The sequence below is a fragment of the Kogia breviceps genome, chromosome 8 (assembly GCF_026419965.1).
Source record: "Kogia breviceps isolate mKogBre1 chromosome 8, mKogBre1 haplotype 1, whole genome shotgun sequence".
Lineage (NCBI taxonomy): Eukaryota > Metazoa > Chordata > Mammalia > Artiodactyla > Physeteridae > Kogia > Kogia breviceps.
In genome coordinates this window covers 108,332,299-108,357,680 of record NC_081317.1, presented here as the reverse complement: position 1 = coordinate 108,357,680, position 25,382 = coordinate 108,332,299, and the positions used below count along the sequence as shown (strand labels likewise).

Sequence of the window (25,382 nt, the reverse complement as noted above, 5' to 3'; positions counted from 1 at the left end):
AAAAAGCCTCTGCACTGTATAAAAAAAAAAAAAGGCAACCTACAGAATGGGAGAAAATATTTATATTTGCAAACCATATACTGGATAAGGAGTTAATATCCAAAATATATAAAAACTCATATAACTCAATAAAAAAAATCTGATTAAAAAAATTGGCAGAGGGGGTTTCCTTGGTGGCACAGTGGTTGAGGGTCCGCCTGCCGATGCAGCGGATGTGGGTTCGTGTCCCGGTCTGGGAAGGTCCCACATGCCGCCGAGCAGCTGGGCCCGTGAGCCATGGCTGCTGAGCCTGCGTGTCCGGAGCCTGTGCTCGAGGCCCGCGTACCAAAAAAAAAAAAAAAAAAAAGGTTTAAAAATTGGCAGAGGAACTAAATAGACGTTTTTCCTATTGGCCGTAGAAGACATTCAAATGGCCAACAGGTACATGAAAAGGTGTTCAACATCACTAATCATCATGGAAATGTAAGTCAAAACCACAATGTGATAGCACCTCACATCTGTTAGAATGACCATCACCAAGAAGACAAGAGATAACAAGTGCTGGTGAGGACACGAAGAAAAGGAAAGTCTGGTACACCACTGCTGGAATGTAAGTTGGTAATGTTTTTTTCCACTATGGAAAACAGTACAGAGGTTCCTCAAAAATTTAGAACTACCATAAGATCCAGCAAATTCCACTTTTGGGTATATATCCAAAGGAAATAAAAACAGGATATTGAAGAGAAATCTGCACCCCCATGTTTATTGTAGCATTATACACAATAGCCAAGATATGGAAACGACCTAAGTATCTGTCAATGAATAAGTGGATAAAAAACTGTTCACACACACACACGAAAATATAATTCAGCCCTAAGAAAGGTGGAAATTCATTTCCATACCATTTGCAACAACATAGATGAACCTTGAGGACATTATGCCAAGTGATAGAAGTCAGATAGAGAGAGACAAATACTGTATACTATTTGTGCAATCTGAAAAAGCCAAACTTGTAAAAAGAGAGCATAGAATGGTGGCTACCGGTGGCTGCGGGGTAGGGAAATAGGAGAGATGCCGTTTAAGGGTACAAACTTGACACCTGTAGATAAATAAATCCTGGTGATCTAATACACAATATAATGATTACAGACAATAGTACTGCATTATAAACATCAAATCTGCTAAGAGACTGGATCTTTATTATTCTCAACACAAAAAAGAAATGATAATCATGTGATGTCTTAGAGGTATAACACTACAACGGCAATGATACTGCATTATATAAATGTAACAAATCAACATGTTCTACATCTTAAAATTAGTTATATGTCAAATCTATTTCAATTAAAAAAATAAAAAGGATTAAAGGAAATGAGAACACTGTATGAACAAAGGGGGGAACCCAATAAAGAGAAATTATAAAAAGGAACCAAACAGAAATAATGGAGCTGAAAAGTACAATAGCTAAAATAAGGGACCTGTGTTACACCACCACCATCAAGCATACTAACACCACATCATAAGACTCTCAGAGGGAGATGAGATAGGGTAGAAAAAATAAATAATGGCCCAAAACTTCCCAAATTTGATGAAAGACATGAATCTACACTCCTAGGAAGTTCAACAAGTTCCAAGCAGGATAAACTCAAAGAGGTCCACACCGAGGAACTTTATAGTAAAAAAAAAAAAAAATTATTTTTGGCTGTGCCAAGTGGCATGTGGGATCTTAGTTCCCTGACCAGGGATAGCACCTGGCCCTCTGTAGTGAAAGCAGAGTCTTAACCACTGGCCCACCAGGGAAGTCCCCAGTCAAACTGTTGAAAGCCAAAGACAGAATCTTGAAAGCAGCAAGAGAGAAGTGACTCGTCACATACAAGGGATCCTCAATAAGATTAAGAGCTGATATCAGAAACCATGTAGGTCAGAAAGGAAGTGGGGTAACACATTTAAAGTGCTGAAAGAAAGAAAAAACTTTCAACCAAAAATTCTTTATCTGGCAAAAGTATTTTTCAAGGATAAAGGATAAATTGAGACATTTCCAGATAAACCAGAGCTAAGGAAATCTGTTATCACTAAACCTAACCTACAAGAATCCTTCAGGATGAAATAAAAGGACATTAGGCAGTAACTCAGTCATGTGAAGAAATAAGTAAACACTGGTAAAGATAACTACATAGGTAAATATAAAAGCTGATATTACTGTTCTTTTGGTTTGTAACTCCTCTTTTTTCCCTATATAATTTAAAAGGCAAATTCATAAAATAATTATAAATTTATGTCAAAGGTCAGACAGGTATAAAGATGTAATCTGCGACAATAACAATGTAAATGAGAGACAGAGATGTATAGGAGCAGAGTATTTGCATATTACTCAAACTAAAATGGTATTACCCAAACTAGGATGTTACAAATTTATGATGTTAAATGCAATCCCTAAGGTAATCACTAAGAAAATAACTCATAACCAAAAGAGAGCTGGGGTGGATTTAGTATCAAATGAAACACATTTTAAATAAAAAAAAAAAGTTTATAGGGCTTCCCTGGTGGTGCAGTGGTTGAGGGTCCGCCTGACGATGCAGGGGACATGGGTTCGTGCCCCGGTCTGGGAGGATCCCACATGCCGCAGAGCGGCTGGGCCCGTGAGCCACGGCCGCTGCGCCTGCGCGTCCGGAGCCTGTGCTCCGCAACGGGAGAGGCCACAACAGTGAGAGGCCCGCATACAGCCAAAAAAAGAAGAAGAAGAAAAAAAAAAGTTTATAAGAGACAAAGAGGGACGTTGCAAATTGATAGAAGGTTCATCAAGGTTTAAAAATTATAAATGTATATACATCAAATGACAGAGCCCCAAAATATATGAAACAAAAATGGATAGAACTGAAGAGAGAAATAGATAGTTCTACAAGAGCTGAAGACTACCATACACATTTTCAATAATGGAGGACTTGAACAACACTTTAAACCAATCAGACCTAGCAGAACACATCACCCAACAGCAGCAGAATACACATTTTCCACAGTGGACACGTAGCATTCTCCAGGTTAGTTCATATATCAGGCCATAAAACAAGTCTTAATAAATTTTAAAAGACTGAAATCATACAAAGTATGAAAAAGTACAAAGAAAAAAAAGACTCAAATCACTAAAATTAGAAATGAAAGAGGAAACATTACTACTGACTTTACAGTAATAAAAAGAATTATAAGAGAATATGAATAACAATATGAATATGTATGTACACCAACACATCGGATAACCTAGTTGAAATGGACAAACTCCTAGAAACATAAACTACGAAAACTGACTCAAGAAGAAACAGGGAGGACGTGGGGAGGGGGAAGGGTAGGCTGTGACAAAGTGAGAGAGTGGCATGGACATATACACACTACCAAAAGTAGAATAGATAGCTAGTGGGAAGCAGCCGCATAGCACAGGGAGATCAGCTCGGTGCTTTGTGACCACCTAGAGGGGTGGGATAGGGAGGATGGGAGGGAGGGAGACGCAAGAGGGAAGAGATATGGGAACATGTGTATATGTGTAACTGATTCACTTTGTTATAAAGCAGAAACTAACACACCATTGTAAAGCAATTATACTCCAATAAAGGTGTTAAAAAAAAAATCATGAGATGAAGTGTTAAAAAAAAAAAAAAAAAAGAAGAAACCGGAAGTCTATATAGTCCTGTAACAAGTAAAGAGATTGATTCAATAATAAAAAACCTCCCATCAAAGTAAAACTCTGGACCAGATGGCTTTACTGGTGATTTCTACCAAATGTTTAGAGAATTAACACCAATCCTTCTCAAACACATCCAAAAAACTGAAGAGGGACACTTCCTAACTCATCCTATGAGGCTAGCAATACCTTGATACCAAAGCCAGACAAAGACACTACAAAGAAAATTACAGACCACTATCTTTATGAATATATATGGGAGAAAATATTTGCAAATCACAGATCATTTAAGAGTCTTGTAGCCAGAGGATATTAAAAATTCCTACAACTCAACAACAAAAAGACAAACAACACAATTAAAAAATGAGCAAAGGACTTGAATAGACATTTTTTAAAAGTCACAGATGACAAATAAGCACACAAAAAGATGTTCAACATCATTTTAGTCATTAAGGAAATGTAAGCCAAAACCCCAATAAAACATCACTTCACACCATTAGGATGGCTATAAAATAAAAAAATTTTTTTTTAAAAAAGGAAAATAACAAGTGCAGGCAAGGATGTAGAGAAATTGCACCCCTTGTGCACTATTGATGGGAAAATAAAATGATGCAGCAGCTGTAGAAAACAATTTGGTGACTCCTCAAAAAGTTAAATGGAGTGACCACTGATCCAGCAACTCCACTTCTGGGTACAGACACAAAGGAACTGAAAGCAGAGACTCAAATAGATATTTGTATACCAATGTGATAGCAACATTATTCACAATAGCCAAAAGATGGAAACAACCCAAGAGTGTGTGTGTGTGTAAAGCATGGATGAACCTTCAAGACATTATGCTAAGTGAAATAAGCCAGACACAAAAGGACACATATTGTATGATTCCATTTCACAAAGTCAGAAAGTAGATTAGAAGTTACCAGGGGCTTGGGAGATGGTGAAATTGGGAATTACTGCTTAGTGAGTACAGTTTCTGTTTGGGGTGATGAAAATGTTTTGGAAATGGTGGTGATGGTTGCACAACATTGTGAATGTAACTAATGTCACTGAACTGTATACTTAAAAATGGTTATAATGGCAAATTTTATGTTATATACAATTTACTGCTTCCCCAAATGGGGGGGAGAAGTCTTTACGGTGCATTAACTATCTTCGGTATCTATGGAGAGGAAGGAACGTTGATTAGGGTCAGATCTCCCTAGGGAAAGCATGTACCCTTGCCTAAGATGGTCTTCTATATTCCATAGCCTAGAAGGAAGACATAAATGGGCAACATCTTAGACCTAAAGCGTGAGACATTTAGACAGGCCTGTAAGGGGAAACGGAGGAATGTCCTCGTGGAAGAGAGGGCAGACGAAGGTCAGATGCAGGTGCTTCTTGTGCGGCCTGGCAAACTCCGCTTAAGACAGTGTCAGGGTGCCTGTGCTGCATGATGGCTGCATGAGAATACTGACATCAGGATGAGGACAAGAACCCCTGACGCTAGGTATGCCCAAAGACAGTCCATCCTGGGAGAAGGCTACATGAGGAGTCCTGTAGAAAGGGGCTGGATGCCTATTAATCACAAGTTAATGAAAGTGTATTTGCTCACTTAGTATCCAAAGACGGTCACTACCAGAGCCTCTCTCTCAGAAGTGGGATTTTTTCCTTTCCCTTTAAATCTGGGCTGGCCCAATGTCTTCCTTAACCAAAAAAAATGGGGCAGAAGTCACATCGTGCCAGGCAGTCTCTAAAATGACCCTCAAAGTTCACTGTCTCCCGGTATTCATAGTCATGTGTACTCCCTTTCCCTTGAAGGTGGCGTTAGACTCGTCGGCTCTCTTCTGAGACCAGGTTACGAAGACTAGGCTTCCACGTCAAGGGGACTCTGTCTCTGTGATCAGTCTGCTGAGGGAAGCAGGCTGCCACGTGATGAGCAGCCCCATGGAGAGGCCCACATGGCACGGGGAGGAACGGTGGCCCTGAGAACAATGGCCCGTGAGAAACTGAAGCCTGCCAAAAACCACACAGTGAACTTGGAAGGGACCCTTCCATCCCAATTGAATCTTGAAATGATTACAGTCCCGGCTGACGCTGTAAATGCAGCTTTATGAGATGCTCTGAGCCAGAGGCACCCAGCTAGGTCCCTTCTGGATTCCTTACCTACAGAGACCATGAGATAACTGCTTGTTGTTTTCAGCCACTACGTTTTGTGGCTTTTTAAAAATTACACAGCGATAAATGACGCATATAAGATGTCCTGCAGCTTCTAAGCCGAGGCCTTTCCTCCCTCCTCTCAGAGGCCGGCCTTCACGCTAGGAGAAGCTCAAGGCACGTGGAGACACAGCAAGGTGCTCGTGTGGACAGTCTCAGCTAAGCACCCGCCACCAGCTAGAAGACGGACTCTAGGCCAGCCACTCCAGCAGCCGCCAGCCATTCAACCGCTCCAGCCGAGGCCCTAGACATCACGGAACAGGGATGAGCCATTTTCTCCATGCCCTGCTGAGTGTCTGACCTAGAGAATCACTGAGCAAAGAAAATGGTTGTTTGAAGCCACTAAATTTTGGGGTGGTGCGTTCCACCACTAATTAGTAGGATTTGCAGTAAGCAGTAACAGAGCACACAGGGTTATAGATCTGGGGCTTCTGACTGGTATACTAGACATCAGTGAGTCATTCACAAATGGTGGACAAACTGAACAGCTGGATGCACTGGGAGGCACAGGATGAGGTGCATAAGGAAACACTGCCCTGTGGCGACAATCTAAAACCTAAGTCCACCACTTAATGTCTTGAAAATGTGAGCCGTTGGTTAGAGTCAACAGTTTAAGCCAGACTGACCAAAGAAGTCCCCTGTGTATGTCCTGCTGGAATTAGAAATGCCCAAACTAAAAAGGCTCTATGATATCAGTATCTTGGTTGTTGCTAAAAAAAGGGGAGCATCAGTATTTTCCAGCATTATTTAGTTACCTGCTCACCCAAACGGGAAGAATCTGCCAAAGCCCTGCCTCTAATAGATCTAAAAGAGAAAAGCTTTATCAAATTGAATGGGTTATAGCAATGTCAAACATTTAGAGAAAAGCACAGTACTAATCACACGAATGTTACACTGGTAAGGAGTTAACACTGCAACAAACTATAAAAGAGCCTTTGTGACAGACAGCAGATGGTGAGCAGTGCAGGCTAGACCACTTTGGAAAAGGAGTCCTTGCTCAGAAAAAAGCCTGTGAAGCATGTAATATTACAATAAAGGTGGTCCTTTATATTAAAGCTCCCAGACCTCTCGGGCATATTATTGGGAACCACATAATATAACACTATTCCTCTACCCAAGCAGAAGTACGCAGCTATCATCCCCAATACCCACAAACGAAAAGGAACAAGAATGGGGAGAAAAAGTCTACAAACGGAAGTGTGTCAACCAAATCAGCAAGGCTATCCTCCGAGACTTCAACCCGCACGTTTCGGAGACACAGGAAGACTTGACAGCATGGACACGGGAAGGGCAACAGCACTTGCCAAATCCAAATCCTGTTCCTCCAGTGTCAGCATATCCACTGGTATCACTAGCTTCTGCCTAGGAAAGCTCACCAAAAATTCACTTGCCCACAAGATCCAAACAGTGGAAACTAATGGCCTATTTGGAAATATTTGAAAAACATGCATTAATTAATATAGCCATGTGACACCAAGTGAGAGGTGGCTCCAATGCACTTGATATGCAATGTACTATATAACCGGTACCTGATTCATCGATAAATGAATAAACATCAAGTCAGGGAATAAAGAGTCCTGAAGTGAGCTGTGTATCAATGCCTCCACAGCAATACAGACACCACTTAGCACACATTTAGCTAATTTGATACCAAGCTAAGTAGTATTCTATGTCATCAGTGCTAGTCTGATTAATAAAGATGATGAAATTAATAAAGTTCTTGTTGTAAAGCAATATTTTATGTTGTACCTATTGTTCCTGAAAAGAAAGATATTCTTCACCACCACAACAAAACCCCACTGGAACATGCACCAAAAAAGAAATATGTATGATCACAGTTAGAATATCAAAATGAAAGGAACAGAGGAATATTCAGAACCCAAATAATGTGCATTTAACTAGGGAATAGTTAGGGGATAATTTATGAAAAGATAAATTATGTAAAGGGATGAAACAGAAGCTATAAAAGAGCAAACAGCCTTTTCCCTTCCTTTCTGAGAAGCCCTATATTAACACACGCAGCACAAACTGGTTTGCATTTGGCAGGCTTCCTGTGTCCATTAGCAAATAGGTAAACCAAAATAAGGAAAAGCTTTTCTAGACATTTTGGTGATGATTACAAGTCCATTACCAGACAGATCTAGTTACAAATGTACCCCCCCCTTTTTTTTTTCCAACTAGATTATAATGCAAAGAATAAAACTACCTTCACCTCAAAAGGAGGAAGATGTGTTACAGCCTGGAATACAGGCCAAGTTTCTGGGGCCCAGTAAGTAATCTCAGTCATTCGTAGTTCACCGAAACAAAACGACTGTTACTTTCTGCCCACATATCATTTGATTAATCAGTGGCTCTGGGGCACAAGACCATTAATTTCAGTCCCAGGAAGCCATATCAGATGCTATACGTCTCAGGCACATTGATTTTTTTCACTAGTGGGGATTGTACATGTGGCTTTAGAGTCATACAACTCTGAGCATCACGATCTAGAACGATGTCAGCCCACGGTGACTCGTTTGCTCATCCTGTATTTAAGCTCTTGTCTTCTCCCCTCTTCTTTGCCTTTTTAATAGGTTTAAACAAAATGGCTATCAGACTCTGACTTCAGTGATTTCTGTCATCAAACACTCAGACATTTTCCTCGTTTCTCATCATCACTGTTTGATCCGTCAGCCTGGTACACTTCTTGGCCAATGGCCATGTTAATTTTCTACTTGAAAGAACACAAATAGGGTACTGCTTATGACGGAGGTAGTGGCGGAGCTTGGGGAATAGCTGTTCATCTTGATGCACGGCAATTAGCGTGGCAAACACAAACAGGAACATGATTGGATGTGATGCCTAGCCAAAACTGCCTAAAGGAAAAAAAATCATTTTGTTGGGGGTATTAAGTGGCTCTTTAAATAGTGGCTATCGACAGTTATATTTGCCCTTTGAGAAATCGTATGGGTGGTGTGACATCAGAGATCTCCAGTTTCCATGGTGATTATTAGTGATGGCATTTCAAATGTTATGGTTCAGTTCTACAGTGTAATCTTGGCACTTTACACCACACGAGAGGGAAGAGAAAAAACTGCTCCATCTTAACATTTTTAAAGGAAAGAATGCTGATCATCCAAGTAGATAAACATCATGGCTTTTGAGTAGATACGATTTGTTAATCTTAAACAGATGTGTGCTGATCGAAGCGACATGAGTAAGTTGATGAAAGATACTAAAGTACTTGGACTTAAGTATTAACTTAATTAACTGCTTAGATTAATTAACTGCTTAGCTATTTAGCAGCAATTAACTGTTATTTCCTGCCTACACATTATAAGCTGGTTGTTCTCATACTACTGATTTACCCATTTTTATATGTAGGAAAAGATGATGTTCTTACGCTGAAGCAACTGATCCTGAGTTGAGAAATAGTCTAAGTAGGGAAAAATCTGTCTTCCTCTGCAGTTAAGGACGGTCCGCAGGGTGAAGACTGAGCGAGCTGCTCTGGCCCCACGTCAACATCCCGCAAAGGCAGGCTGGCACCTCCTCCTTCCTCTCTCTGCCCTCTCTGCCCATGTCCCCCCCCCCCCCCAGGAGATACTCAATACACATAGTGATGCTGATGTCGATGAAGTCAGCCATTTCATTTTTGCTCTGTTTAATTTTCACATTTAGAGTTGATGGTTAATTTTAAAACACACTGTTTACTTACTAAGACAATTTTATATACTTAAGCAGAATGAATAACCTTAAAAGTCACTCTGAGAAAGTGCTTCATTGGACTCTGATAAACAAGTTTTCAGTTTTCTCATGTAGCTATAAAGTTAGTCTTTTAAAAAAGATAAATCAGCTATAAAATATACAGTATGTACCTTTTATTAACAAAGTATCTTGAGGTAACAGGTAAAAACAATTTGGTTTCAATATGGAAAACTAGACTGTATGGAGTCTTTCTGACGAGTGATTCAAATCACATCTACTGTGTAGTTAATAATATTGTCTAGAGGCAGAATCAAAGATAATAACTCCAAGGAAACAGAGCAAGTCTGCTGGCAAGATGAAGGGAAGTCACAATGAATCAGGATGTAATTTAAAAAAAAATTCTACATAAATGCATTCCTCTTACAGTCACAGAAACCAGAACGATAAATGATCTGTCTCTCCCTTTACTCAAGCTACTAGTTATGCCAGGACAGAATACCTAGGCCACTACCGTGTATGAGTTATGCAAAAGCCTACAGACCAGAACAAAGATGGATTTACAAATCAAGGACAAGGTCAGGGAATAAAAAGTAGGACACAGGTCATAAAATATCACTACTTGGGAACGAAATGGACATGCCTCCACAAATCATGGCTAGGATTAGCTACATACAGGAAACTTTATCATCAAATACCCCAAACTAAATGAGACTGAGATCAACTACTAATGAAATTAAAGGGTCTCTTAATATGGTTTTAGAAAAGAATCTACTTCATATGTAATCAGTACAACACAGTTGGTCTTGTTGAGAACTAAAAGAAATGAAGATATTAAGGGGCAGAATTCTAGACTGTTAGAACTGTAAAAGATAACCTAACCCACTTATTTTTAGTAAAGAAATAAAGGTCCATGGAGGTCACGCAACATTATTCAAGATCACAAGGAGAGCTACCGTCAATGCAGCAATAGAATCCTAACACCCCCATCCAAGTGTCTCTTCTTACACACCACATCTAATGAAATCTTGTGGATAAATGCAGCACACAAGCACCAGTGCTATCACAAGGAGATTTGCATTCTAAGGATCAACCTATGGAGAAAAATTCACTTTTTACAAAAACCAATTACACACACACACACAGCATTGTACTTAAATCAGAAAGACCAAAGTCAACTGAACAAATATGGAAGAAAAAAAACAACCAAAAAACACATTATGATAAAAAAAACACTTTAAATCTGCCCTCTTTGAAGTTCTGAATAATGGACACCTCAGATGTCTGATTCAGAAACTTAAATAGAACAGTAATATATTATTAAATTAGAGAAATAAAATGCATCACACACAGAGTAAATGTTCTTGGTGTTTTCATTCGAAGAGTGATCAGATCGTCAGTCAAACAGCAGGTCAAGGCCCTAGCTGCTTTCCCCAGCAGAGACCAGTGGTGGGGAGGCTCACAGACCAGAGAGACAGGAAGTAACACAGAACTCCCTTGAGCGCCAAGAATGCACTCCAGGGCTGCTCCTGTAGAAACCCTCTGGCTAAGAGAAACCCCTGTACAGAAACCGGGTAGTCTTACTGTGACAACTAATAAGCAGAAAGGTTCTTCCCTGTTATTTTTAGCAAGTCTCTTCTTGTGATTTTAAAAGTTCTACAAGCAGATGATCTGAAATTGAGCTCTTATTCAGAGTATAACAAAAAGCTAGAAAGAGGACAGATGCTGATTTCCACCTAGAAAGACACTGCTCAAAAAGCAGAAACTGAGGCTCTTACAGGCAACTGAATGTGACCTCGGGCAAGTCAGAGGCCCCTCTCTGCATGTGACATTTCTAAAAAGAGATAGACATCATGAAGGCAAATTAAATATAATGGAGAAGTGAAAGAATACAGATGCCCTGGGACTTCCCTGGTGGCACCGTGGTTAAGAATCCGCCTGCCAATGCAGGGGACATGGGTTCGAGCGCTGGTCCAGGAAGATCCCACATGCCACAGAGCAACTAAGCCCGTGCACCACAACTACTGAGCCTGCGCTCTAGAGCCCATGAGCCACAACTACTGAGCCCGTGCACCACAACTACTGAAGCCCTCGCGCCTAGAGCCCAGGCTCCGCGACAAAAGAAGCCACCGCAGTGAGAAGCCCGCACACTGCAACAGAGTAGCTCCTATCACTGCAACTAGAGAAAGCCCACACGCAGCCACAAAGACCCAACGCAGACAAAAAAGAGAAAAAAAATTTTTTAAAAAAAGAATACAGATGCCCTTCAGTTTTAAAACTGATCAAGTTCCCACAGATACCAGAAAATCACCTGATTGCATATCAGACTTTGGGAATGCAGGCACTGCCAGGGTCACAGAGAATATCTTTACCTTAGTGATTTGAAAGAGAATACTAAAACCTTGCTACTCAAAGTATGATCTGAAGACAATCAGTATAGGTTATCACTGGGTGCTGGTTAGAAATCTAGGCTTTCAGGCCCCACCCCAGACCTAATGAGTCAGAATCTGCATTTTAACAAGATCTCCAGATGATTCACAAGCACATTAACACTTGGGAAGTACTGTACTGAAAACACTGACAGTGAGCTGGCAAAAGAGGCTACTGAAATTTTGGGTAATCCACGGGTGCACATGTACAAAGAGTTCTGAGTCGGTCTGGCTCTTTCCTGGTACCAGGAAAGGCTGACTTCTGGTCAACCACAGCCCAAACAATCGAGAAGTAAACATTTTTTTATTACAAATATCGGCACCAATTAGGTGAACCTGATTTAGTTCCTACTTCTTTGGTGGGATTAAAGATAACACAGAAAAAACAGAGAACAGACTTGTGGTTGCCAAGTGGGGAGGGGGAGCGGGAGGGAGAGGGATGGGTTGGGAGTTTGGGGTTAGTAGATACAAACTGTTACATTCAGAATGGATAAACAACAAGGTCCTACTGTATATCACAGGTAACTATATCCAATCTCCTGGAATAAACCATAATGGAAAAGAATATAAAAAAGAATATATATATGTGTATAACTGAGTCACTTTGCTGTACAGCAGAAATTAGTACAACATTGTAAATCAACTGTACTTCAATAAAAAATATTAAAGATAACACAGAAACATAGAGAGAGCTAGCCATGTTAAAAAATGCTTTATTATCTGTCTGGATAGTGCCAAAAACCATAGCCAGACTGAATAATCGATTAAGTGAGCCTGGGTCATTACATTTCCGTATTTGGAATCATTGAAATCTGGGCAAAGGTATTGATTTATTGATTGGCAACAACTTACTGATTTTTTTTTTTTAAAAGTGTCGTTTCAACTTGCATTTAATAATGCCATAGTCTAATGGGAAAACAAATGCTGGAGGGAAACTAACCTGAATCTTGATCATGGCTTTCACCATGTTAGCTTCTTATTGAGAATAGCAAAGTTTGTGAGGATATGTATGACACTCTAGAGTATGAGTGAAAGGGTGCGTATGCGTTATTTCTTGCTCCACTTACAGCAGGCCTTCCTTTACATGTCCACTTCTCCACTTACCTTATGTCTTAGGCAAGGTAAGGGGAAACCTTCCAAACAGGGGAAATCTGTTCCCCAGGAACAAATCACTGAAAACAATTTTTAAGGAGCAAGGAACTCTGCCTTTAAACATCTTGTACTGGCAACTAGATACTATTTTAATTTCCAGAATGATACTGACAAATCTCCACACTGATTTATGATTTTCTTAGATCCATACCATCAAATTTCATTTTTCCCAGACAGAGTAACTGGGCACAAAGCACAAGAGACCAGTGTGACAGAGCACGAGGAAGACAGGATACAGATTATTGGCCTAGCCACTCAAGAGATGGAGAGCTTCTGCAAGCTCTATTCCGCCAAACTGCTTACAGGAATTTTCTTTGTGCTTGAGCCACCAGTCTTTCCCTATTTGGCTCTGCCCAATTTTGAACATAATAATCATACATGGGGGCAAGAGAGGCCTAAGGTACTTTTCATTGTGGTACCAAGTTAAAAATGTGAACGAATCAGGAACTTTGCCCTCCCCCAGTTACCTGATATAACAGCTATTTTCCCAGATCCATGTTCTTCTCTAGCTATTCTTTCTGCTTCCTCCATCAGTAGCATGCCAAATCCCTGTAAGAGGCAATGGAGGGGTTAGGGAATTAAGAAGGGAAGAAGTCATTAAGAGGGGTCCATAAAACAAGAAGGGTAGTATTTCGTAGCTGCTAAACTCTTTTAAAATAAGAGTGACAAAAAAACCATTTACGGGTATAAGGAAAAGTTTCACTATTCAATTATACCAAAAGCACACTGTAGCAGACTAGGAATAGCTCTGCAACAAAAGCCATCAAAAGGTATTCTGTGGATGATGTAATCTAGTCACAGCAAGGGGGTAACTGCCTCTCGACCTGTCTCTTTTTAAACAAGTTCTAGGCAATCTCCAGGTGATGAAAGTCTGGGGCATCTACCCTTGTATTATTAGTCACCTCTTCAATTTCTAAAAAGCTTTTTGAAACCAGGTAATATTCTTAAATTACCAATATGGGGGTTTATGCTACATCCACCATTAGCAGTTTTAACCTATTCTGAAATTTTAAAAAGTGAGTTATTTATTTAGGTTGTTTGGGGGAGTGGAACAGTGTTCCACTATATATATCACATAGCTTGCTTGTCTTTACGAAGTGCTTTAACGTTTCATTAAGTGCTTTCTTTCAAATTATCATCTCCTTTGATCCCAAAATAGCTGAATCATACGAAATTGCCAGTATTAGACCATTTCAGACTTTCAAAAATAGCAATTTCATATGGTTCAGTCTATCATTATATTCCACTTGACTGAGTCTCAATTTGTCTCTCCCTCCCCCTCCCTCACACCCAAAGGGGAGCAATTTAAAGAGAAAACATCTCTGAACAACTCTAGTATTATACTGGTTCCTCTGTTCCTACACTTCCCGAATTTCCCCTCTCCTTCTCCTCCGCTCCCACCCTCGCCCCATTCTTTTTCTCTTTTCCTCCTTTGAGCAATTTCTTAATCATAGTCAAACAGAAATGGAATACAGGATACCTGATGCTGAAATTTAGTGGGATCCCGACTGCTGACGGGGACGACACTTCCATACACATGCAGCTCTCGGACTATGGACACACCCCCGACCAATTCGAAACGGAATGTCTCCTCTGAGCACTTCCGTAATCTCAGGAGGCCAATCAAAATGTCTTGATCGGGGTCTTCATAGGATAAGAACGTCTCCCAGCCACCATTTGCAACATAATCTCTTCTTACCAATTCAACCTGTTTCATAAAAAGCCACGCAAAACCTTTTTTTTAAAATTAGAGAACACAGTGTGTTTCTATAATTATATATGTTTATTTAGACTAATATCCATGATTAGGGATAAAGAATAAATAACCACAAATTATGTTTCTTTTTACTTGTCTCCTCTCAATAGCACTGATTAAACGAGAGTTCATGACTTGTTCATGGACTATAAAAAAGGAAACCAGTTTTACAGTTTCATAAATATCTGAACCTCATTAACCTCGTGATTCTTATAGACTTTGGGTCAGTAAATGCTTCCATGATCGTCCATGAAGAGTCTCTAAGGTAAAATTATACATTATGTCACATGTGCAGCTCTTGGGAGCGCCCTGAGGCCCCAGAACTGTCAGGTACTCAGTGGTTTTCTTTTCTAGTCCTTACCTCCTCCACTAAAGCCTGCTTTTAGGGGAAAAAATGTGTTATTGGTTACTTATTCCTCGACGGAATTTTTTTAAAAAGTATCCCACAGGACCTTTAAAATAGTATGCCTAGTTATGAGATTAATATGTTAAAGAAAATCCAATCACCAGAGAGCGGCTTTTGGGGAAGCTTTTGTTAGCAATCTACATGGGCTTTTGACTCTTGCTTCCTGCTCAAGTGTCCCTTGTACTTTGCGTAAATATAAGCAATATATATGCGGAGAAAGCTACGTATGTGGGCATGGTCACACCCAGATATACTCTGAAAATGGGCAGACTGGACCCACAGTGAGGTGAATAAACAGACTAATACTGACATTCCTCCTCAACTTAATGTTTGCTGAATAACTGGATTGCACAAGAATTTGGCAAAATGACTAACTATGCTTGGGTCTACTTTTTTCCTCAAAAGATCCAAAATGTGAAAAATGTCAATGAAATAAACAATTCACTTTGAGAACAGAAATATCAATGCAGATCTACTCTAGCCTTTCTCAAGTGGGCTCCCACATGACAGCTAACCCCCACAGAAAATCTGGCAAAGAGCTAACACGATGTCATTCTAGGAAAGAAGTTAATTCATCACAAACACGTTGTATGGAACCCCTGTTGATATGGCTGATCTATTCGCTTGATTACCACCAACAGGCAATAATTTAACAGTTGCACACAGAGATAAGCACATGACACTCAGCTTTACCTGAAAGTAGCCGCTAGTCACATTTGGCTATTTACATTTGAATTACTTGAAATTAAATAAAATTAAAAACTAAGTTCTTTGCACTAGCCACATTTCAAGTCACATGTGACTGGTAGCTGATATCCTATTAGATGGCACAGATTATAGAACATTTCCAACACTATGGAAAGTTCTACTGGACAGTGCTGATCTACAATGAAGTTCAAACTTGGTTTTCCTAACCTGGCTCTTCTAGAGTTGAGCCACCCTCATATCTGGCTTTCCTGGCTTGACTTCATTCTGAATTACTCTTTGCTCTTAGTTTACTCATTAACTTCTAGGGTTTGGTCCTCCTGGTAAGTAGGTGTAGGCCCAGGCTTGACAAAGATTAATGAACAGGACCCAATCTCTCTATAAAATGAAGAAACTAACCTGGTATGGACGCACTTTGTGATGAATTTCTTGGATTCCAACCTCTCTAGTTCTCACATCTCGACACTGCCAAAAAATAAAAGAAAAGAAAGAAAGAAAAAAAAGTGGGAAGTGAGGGGCAAATATAAAACTGGTAACTAATTCAATTTTTATTGAAACTTCTCCACCAAATCCTGGGCTCAAAATTAAGTTTTGGGGCTTCCCTGGTGGCGCAGTGGTTGAGAGTCCGCCTGCCGATGCAGGGGACATGGGTTCGTGCCCTGGTCCGGGAAGATCCGGAGCGGCTGGGCCCGTGAGCCATGGCCGCTGAGCCTGCGCATCCGGAGCCTGTGCTCCGCAACGGGAGAGGCTACAACAGTGAGAGGGGCCCGTGTACCGCAAAAAAAAAGAAAAAAAAACTGGAAAAAAAAATTAAGTTTGGACATAATTTACATTGAGATAAAAGAAATGAATTAAAAATGAAGCCATCTTTAATAAACCTGAGGATAGGGAAAAACAAACTAGAAATACATGAAGTTGGTACAGTATTGCTTTTAAAATAAGTTTAGAATCCAAAGGAGATCAAATATTGAAAGTAAAGAACATACATCCTAAAATCTAAAAATCCAGAGGATATAACTGTATCTGAAAGTGCAATCCAAAACTATGTCTACCGAAGAGTAAAAACTGAATTCCTAATTTTTTAAAACCTTTACCATTTTATGGCAGTTAACATTTTTAGCATCACCATATTTGTATCATTTTAGGAATGGCAGAAAGAGGGACGCTAAGACTGCCGTTTTTTGCAGAGAAGGGCTCTGTGGAAGAAAGGATGGGAGGGAGGGAGGAAGGGAAGGAAGAAGAATGGAAAGAAAGAACCTTGATCTATTTATTATACAATCTGAACCACAGTCACAGATTGGCTCTTTGAGTGTCCCTGGGAAGCACAAAGCTGCCTGTGGATGATACGGAAGCAGTGCCCGGTCTGCATGGCCAAGCTGTGTGATGTAACTCTTGCTTCTATTCCACAACCCAGTGTGCAGGCTACACAGCCTGACATTTATAATTACAGTAACTATTATATGCCCTATGGTATATTTTCCCCTGTAGAACTGTAAAAATTATTTCTAGGATTCTAACATTTTCCATCAGTGAGAAAAGATCGCCATAGGAAATCTGATGATGTCATGCAGCTACACTACTAATAGTATATTTAGTATATATATGGATGGAATTCCATGAGAAAATTAAGAGCTCATTATTCAGTTCTATAAGAACTAAGCTATTTCCATGCCCCGGGAACCCATATTACATGCTCTTAATGAACACTTGCATGCTTTTTTCTTTTTCTTGCAGGGGAGGGGAATGCTTTTTAAGGCAGAGATTGGTGTGTGCTTATTTTCTAGTAAAGACCCTGCCTATGTGAACTCGATGTCTTTTGGTGTGACTGAATTCCAGTCTTTAGACTCAATCCCAGTTTATCTTACGAGAGGCTATCACGGTTTAAGAGGGGTACAGGGTTAAAAACAGTGCCTGGTTGATGGGGTTAGCGGGCTGAGCGGGCCAGGTGGGTCACTCGGCAGCATTATTCTCAGGAGGAGGAGGAGGGGCTGGACAACAAGGGCAGGTAGGGACTGGGAAGCTGAGCAGGCACACGCTCTTGTTTGGGGCTATTCATTACTGTACATACATTTGCTGTTCTTCTAGAACTGAATTTTTTTGGGGGGGTGGGGGGAGGGTAGAATAAGCCATAATGTTCACAAACTCTCTTATGGACAAACAATTTTCTGAAAAATTTTCTCCATAGTATATTGACAGAGAACAAAATGTTTTGGGTGGGTCCACAAACATGATATGCAGTCCTCTCAACGACTTCTTTCAAAGTGTGGGTCCATGTTTGCACTGTGCGTGAGAACCTCCCACAGCTCCATCCCAGATGGAGTGAATGAGCATCTTTGAAGGCAGAGGCCAGGAATCAGTGCTCAGGCCTAGACACCCTCCTGGCCTTTTCTCTTCAGCAGCTCTGAGAAATAGCTCCTAGGGCACTGAGTTTCAAACCTTATCGTGATTTCAGAATCATCTACAGGGACTGTCAAATTGCAGATTCCTGGCTCTTTCAGGGAAAGCAGAAAGGAGGTGCTTAGTAAATATTTGTGAAATAAATGAGTGAGTGAATAGACATGGGGGTGGGGTGGGGCGAGGGAGACTGGTATATCTGGGCAATAACATTGCTAATTATTTCAGCATGCAAGCCTTGTTTCTTCAAATGTTGTATTCTTCTCTAACCACTAGTCAAGAATCGAACACCCAATACTTCAAAAAAAAAAAAAAAGTACTTTTAAAAAAGGAGTTGAACACACAGTTGGCAATCTGAGAAGGCAGAAAAAACAACCATTAAATTGACAAACCTACGCTCTTTCAAAAGAAAGCAGAGGGGTGTAGGGGATAGGATGCAGACTTCGCAACCAGTAGCTTCAATTTCAATGTGTTACAACAGTAAGAATGGCTTCAATACATGAAAGCTTTTTGACCAAACCTGTAAGTTGGTAATGTGATAGTATCACAGGTTTTCGTGTCTCAGACTACTTACTTTGATCTCAACAGTTATGGTCAGACTCTTACCTGTATTCCAAGGTCTTTCATTCTTGCAAATGCCAGCTCTCTCAAGTTACCATGCTCTACTCCTGAGCTGACTAAGGGCATTGGAATATCTCTGTAGGAGAAAAACACCAGCTGTTGTAAAATATAAGTCACTCCCTACAGCAGCAAAAGGCAGGGATATTAAAAAAAAACAAAAAGAACAAAACCACCCCCTCCCCACCTCAAAACTGACCAGGAAACCAGAGGTTGAATATTCTGACCCGAAAGCAAGGTGCACCGCTTTTCTACCTCCCAGTTTTCCCATCTATGAAATTATGATTTTCACTTATCACTCAGGGTTTTTCTAAGAAACATCTGATAAAAACAGTTTATATGATTACAAAGTACAAAACAAATGTCCAGTAACCATTAGTAATGATTTTTGGCTGAAGAGACAGACATGTACTAAACAGAACAAGAAATAAAACTGTTTTTTACAAAGTCCAATTTAAGAGGAGAAATAAAAATTATTATTAACACACTGATTTATAGCTTACAAACACTTTCCCATACAGTTGCTGAATGACAAGTAACCAGGAAGTGCAAAAGCCTGGCTTAGACAACTGGTCTCAAAGAATAGATTTTTTTCCATTTCCTAAAAATCTAAATTAGAAGTGACTCTGCATTTGAAAATAAGAACTTGCCTAAAGATAAGAGTAGATAAAATTTATTTCCTGGCATTAATATAGCGTAAAGTGTCCGGCATCAAGGAAACATCAATCAAAAGTTGAAATTATGAGTTTCATTGTAGTAGCCCTCACTATCCCTTGCAGACAAAAATCAGTATCTAAAGACAAGACAGGGGCTTCCCTGGTGGCGCAGTGGTTGAGAGTCCGCCTGACGATGCAGGGGATACGGGTTCGTGCCCCGGTCCGGGAAGATCCCACATGCCGCGGAGCGGCTGGGCCCGTGAGCCATGGCCGCTGAGCCTGCGCGTCCGGAGCCTGTGCCCCGCAAGGGGAGAGGCCACAACAGTGAGAGGCCCGCATACCACAAAAACCACACACAAAAAAAAAGACAAGACAGTTAAAAAAAAACCCCTAAAGTAAGAATATGCTCAGCACATCTCCGGTTTAAAGACAAATCCCCAATTTCTTTTGTCTAATATTTGGTTGATTAGAAGACTTGAAGAATACGTCATTTATCTTTTCTTCTCATTTTTGCTTTTGAATCAGCTTGCGTCTTTTCCTTCTCTTTTCACTTATCCCTCCAAATGTTAAGTAAATACAATTAGCTAATTCATCCATTTGATTCTAATAAGATATTCCCCAATCACTCAAAAAAGTATCAAAAGCCAACTGACTAGCATTAAAAACTATACACAATAAATCTATCAGGCTCTGGAAGCAACTATAAAGCACTGATAAGCCAAAATTCTTTAAGAGAAAGACATACCAGGGAGTTCAAAGTGAGAGCAACATAAAAAACATCTTTTAGAGTGATTAGTTAATAGATATGGTTTACTTATACTTTGTAGTAAAATAAACTTTCTATCTTTAGAACTATAATTTCTTAAAATCAAATTCATCTTAAATTAGTAAGCAGATGAAACTGAAAGAAGGCTAGTGAACTAAAAAGTAGTTTATTTTAGCAAGAAATGTACAAACAACTGTTTTAAATATTTTACTATTTCATATTATATAAGCCAAAGTTAGTCTTCCAAATATCCCTTTTAACCCTGAAATATTTTATAAATCACTCACAGATACATACGTATAGTTTCACAGTAAAATTTTGAACACTGTTATACGTCATATGAAGTTAATCTGATAAAGCCAATGGCAACCACTGTTAGTGATAGGGAAAAAGTAAAGGGACAAATTAGGCAGTTAAATAGTTAATCCCACTAGGGGATTGTAAGTAAAGAAAAAAGTATGGGAGACCCCTGTAAGTTAATGGTCATTCAAGAAAGCAGGTTTGCTTAACCACAAAGCCAAGCAGGCCTGCTTAGCAACAAAACCTATGCATGAGACAAGCCCCAAAACAATAAAAACAATGGTGACATGAGACCCACATCCTGACCAGTGAGCTCAGTAAGTTAATGATCCCTCGGACATGCTCTCTGCACACATAAAAAACAGTACTTTATGGAAAGGGGGCATTTCAGAGTGAAAGACCTGAAATAATTTTTCCATAGTGCCATGACAGTCGTGGCTTGACCATGTAGGGACAAGAAAACTCCCCTGCCCAATCTGGAGGAGGAGCTGGTGATGGAAGCGTGACATCTACTCAAGAATGAGGAAGAAGGTGGTCTTTTCACCCTCCCCACTTTTCCTTTGATTACAAAACTGTAGCCCACTAAGTTCTCAGGGCGCGGCACCTTCTTGCCCAGCCGCTTGTAAGCCTCACAAGCATCCTATTCTAATAAATCACTGCTTATCTATCACTTTGACTCTCGCTGAATTCTTTCTGTGCTGAGACATAAAAGGCCGGGCTCCTTGGAGCCCCCCTGAAACGACACTTATCGGTTCTGGCAGTACCCATTACGTGAGATACATTTGATTCTTGTTACTCATGGCAGTGAAGTCCTATAATGTGCCATGAACACTGAATTAGCAAACACTGAAGCACTGCTCCTATGGAAAATGCAGGGTTAGGTTCCTGTGAACCTTTAGTCCCTTTTCTCCAACTGATCAACACGTAACCTTGTTTTATGTGTGTTTCCAGCTAAAAACACTTTATTTAACACAGAATTGATTCGGTAACATTGCACTTGTGGCCAATAGCACTATAATTCATGCTGCAATGAAGCTTATCTAACACATTTATTTTCTTTGTAAGACACATCACAGCCTTCTTGTACTTAGGAACACTAGATAGACAGCATCTCGGCACTATATGTGGGGGCCATTTTAAACAGCAAAATCAACCAACGGTGATTATCTATTTCTACCATCCCTTCTGCATTTATTAGTTGAGCATGTATTTTAAGGAAGAATGTTCCCTTCTCTATTTATTCATTTATTTATAAACACATAGGTTTCTATTTTATTCAATGAGCTGCAGTCTGATATTAACAGTATTTATTTTGTTGCTTACATTAGATTTGGTCAGTGGGCATGCATTTAGGCTGGCTTTGGGGTCCTTGTGACATGTTCCCACCTCTTTGACTATTTCTTTACTTTCTGGAACAACATGATGTTCCAGGTTGATCTTACATGTTTGCTGCCCCAGTCCTAGAATTGGCCATTTACCCAAGCATCCCTGATTCCTTTTAGTGGAGGGTGGTATTTAGAAACCAAGACCTGAGCACTCGCTGTGCCCATTACTATTGGGGTATCACTGCCTCTAGACCCTTTCAGCGTACACAACTAAGAAATTTATGTATGTATACATATATGTGTATATATATACATGTGTATATATATATAAATATATATACACATACATGTGTATATATATTTATATTCATATATTCATATATTAAACATTATGACCGTTTCTATATATAAATTTTAAAAGCTGTGGAATCATGCTGATAATTACAATTCTAATCCAGTGCCTCAGTGTTCTTTTCAGCTTTCTACCCTTCAGTGTCTGTAAATCCCTTTGGACAGTGAGAAATCTGGCTCTCTTATCTTTAGTATATTTATTTGTTTGCTAAATCAAACAACTTATTTGCTCAATATAACCAATCTCCCAACTACTCTCATTGCCACCTCTGCACTTACTACTCTTACTCTCCATTTCTTCAGATGCCAGGCATGCTGCTGTCAACACCTCTGCAGCACTGCCTCTGGAAGTGACGGGAAGGGGAGATGAAGGGAAAGGAAGACGGGCTCTACAAGTATTTTTAATAACGAACTGGTCCTTTTTTTCTTTTAAACATCTTTATTGGAGTATAATTGCTTTACAATGGTGTGTTAGTTTCTGCTTTATAACAAAGTGAATCAGCTATACACATACATATATCCCCATATCTCCTCCCTCTTGCATCTCCCTTCCACCCTCCCTATCCCAACCCTCTAGGTGGTCACATAGCACCAAGCTGATCTCCCTGTGCTATGCGGCTGCTTCCCACTAGCTATCTATTTTACATTTGGTAGTACACGTCACTCTCTCACTTCGTTCCAGCTTACCCTTCCCCCTCCCCGTGTCCTCAAGTCCATTCTCTACGTCTTTGTCTTTATTGCTGTCCTGCCCTTAGGTTCTCCAGAATCATTTTTTTTGACTCTGTATATATGTGTTAGCATACAATTATTTTTCTCTTTCTGACTTACTTCACTCTGTTCCATCCACCTCACTACAAATAACTCACTTTCGTTTCTTTTTATGGCTGAGTAATATTCCACTGTATATATGTGCCACATCTTCTTTATCCATTCATCTGTCAATGGACACTTAGGTTGCTTCCATGTCCTGGCTATTTTAAGTAGAGCTGCAATGAACATTGTGGTACATGACTCTTTTTGAATTATGGGTTTCTCCAGGTATATACCCAGTAGTGGGATTGTTGGGTTGAATGGTAGTTCTATTTTTAGTTTTTTAAGGCACCTCCATACTGTTCTCCATAGTGGCTGTATCAATTTACATTCCCACCAACAGTGCAAGAGGGTTCCCTTTTCTCCACACCCTCTCCAGCATTTATTGTTTGTAGATTTTTTGATGATGGCCATTCTGACTGGTGTGAAGTGATACCTCACTGTAGTTTTGATTTGCATTTCTCTAAAGATTAGTGATGTTGAGCATCCTTTCATGTGTTTGTTGGCTGGCTGTGTATCTTTTTTGGAGAAACGGCTATTTAGGTCTTCTGCCCATTTTTGGATTGGGCTGTTTTTTTGATATTGAGCTGCATGAGCTGCCTGTATATTTTGGAGAAGAATCCTTTGTCAGTTGCTTCATTTGCAAATATTTTCTTCCATTCCGAGGGTGGTCTTTTCACCTTGTTTATGGTTTCCTTTGCTGTGCAATAGCTTTTAACTTTCATTAGGTCCCATTTGTTTATTTTTATTCTTATTTCCATTTCTCTAGGAGGTAGGTCAAAAAGGATCTTGCTGTGATTTATGTCATAGAGTATTCTGCCTATGTTTTCCTCTAAAAGTTTTATAGCGTCTGGCCTTACATTTAGGTCTTTAATCCATTTTGAGTTTATTTTTGGGTATGGTGTTAGGGAGTGTTCTAATTTCATTCTTTTACATGTAGCTGTCCAGTTTTCCCAGCACCACTTACTGAACAGGCTGTCTTTTCTCCATTGTATATTCTTGCATCCTGTCACAGATACAGTGACCATACGTGCGTGGGTTTATCTCTGGGCTTTATATCCTGTTCCATTGATCTATATTTCTGTTTTTGTGCCAGTATAATACTGTCTTGATTACTGTAGCTTTGTAGTATAGTCTGAAGTCAGGTAGCCTGATTCCTCCAGCTCCGTTTTTCTTTCTCAGGATTGCTTTGGCTATTTGGGGTCTTTTGTGTTTCCACACAAATTGTGAAATTTTTTGCTCTAGTTCTGTGGAAAATGCCATTGGTAGTTTGATAGGGATTGCATTCAATCTGTAGATTGCTTTGGGTAGTATAGGCATTTTCACAATGTTGATTCTTCCAATCCAAGAACATGGTATATCTCTCCATCTGTTTGTATCATCTTTAATTTCTTTCATCAGTGTCTTATAGTTTTCTGCATACAGGTCTTTTGTCTCCTTAGGTGGGTTTATTCCTAGGTATTTTATTGTTTTGTTGCAGTGGTAAATGGGAGTGTTTCCTTAATTTCTCTTTCAGATGTTTAATCATTAGTGTATAGGAATGCAAGAGATTTCTGTGCATTAATTTTGTATCCTGCTACTTTACCAAATTCACTGATTAGCTCTAGTAGTTTCTGGTAGCATCTTTAGGATTCTCTATGCATAGTATCATGTCATCTGCAAACAGTGACGGCTTCTTTTCCAATCTGCATTCCTTTTATTTCTTTTTCTTCTCTGACTGCTGTGGCTAAAACTTCCAAAACTATGTTGAATAACAGTGGTGAGAGTGGGCAACCTTGTCTTGTTCCTGATCTTAGTGGAAATGGTTTTAGTTTTTCACCATTGAGAACCATGTTGGCTGTGGGTTTGTCGTATATGGCCTTTATTATGTTGAGGTAAGTTCCTTCTATGCCTACTCTCTGGAGGGTTTTTATCATAAATGGGTGTTGAATTTTGTCAAAAGGTTTTTATGCATCTATTGAGATGATCATATGGTTTTTCTCCTTCAGTTTGTTAATATGGTTTATCACATTGATTGATTTGCATATATTGAAGAATCCTTCCATTCCTGGGATAAACCCCACTTGATCATGGTGTATGATCCTTTTAATGTGCTGTTGGATTCTGTTTGCTAGTATTCTGTTGAGGATTTTTGCATCTATGTTCATCAGTGATATTGGCCTGTAGTTTTCTTTCTTTGTGACATCTT

General features: G+C 39.7%; 1 protein-coding gene across 1 annotated transcript in view; it reads right to left on the bottom strand.

Moving 5' to 3' along the window:
* The window catches only part of ELP3 (elongator acetyltransferase complex subunit 3), a 101,535-nt gene that overhangs the window by 15,336 nt on the left and 60,817 nt on the right, over nucleotides 1-25,382 (bottom strand). The window contains exons 11-14 of the mRNA XM_059071343.2: nucleotides 18,975-19,065; nucleotides 16,374-16,439; nucleotides 14,588-14,815; nucleotides 13,575-13,656 (exon numbers count right to left, since the gene is read on the bottom strand). Coding sequence (XP_058927326.1) covers nucleotides 13,575-13,656; nucleotides 14,588-14,815; nucleotides 16,374-16,439; nucleotides 18,975-19,065 — 467 coding nt within the window. The remainder of the gene's footprint in view (nucleotides 1-13,574; nucleotides 13,657-14,587; nucleotides 14,816-16,373; nucleotides 16,440-18,974; nucleotides 19,066-25,382) is intronic.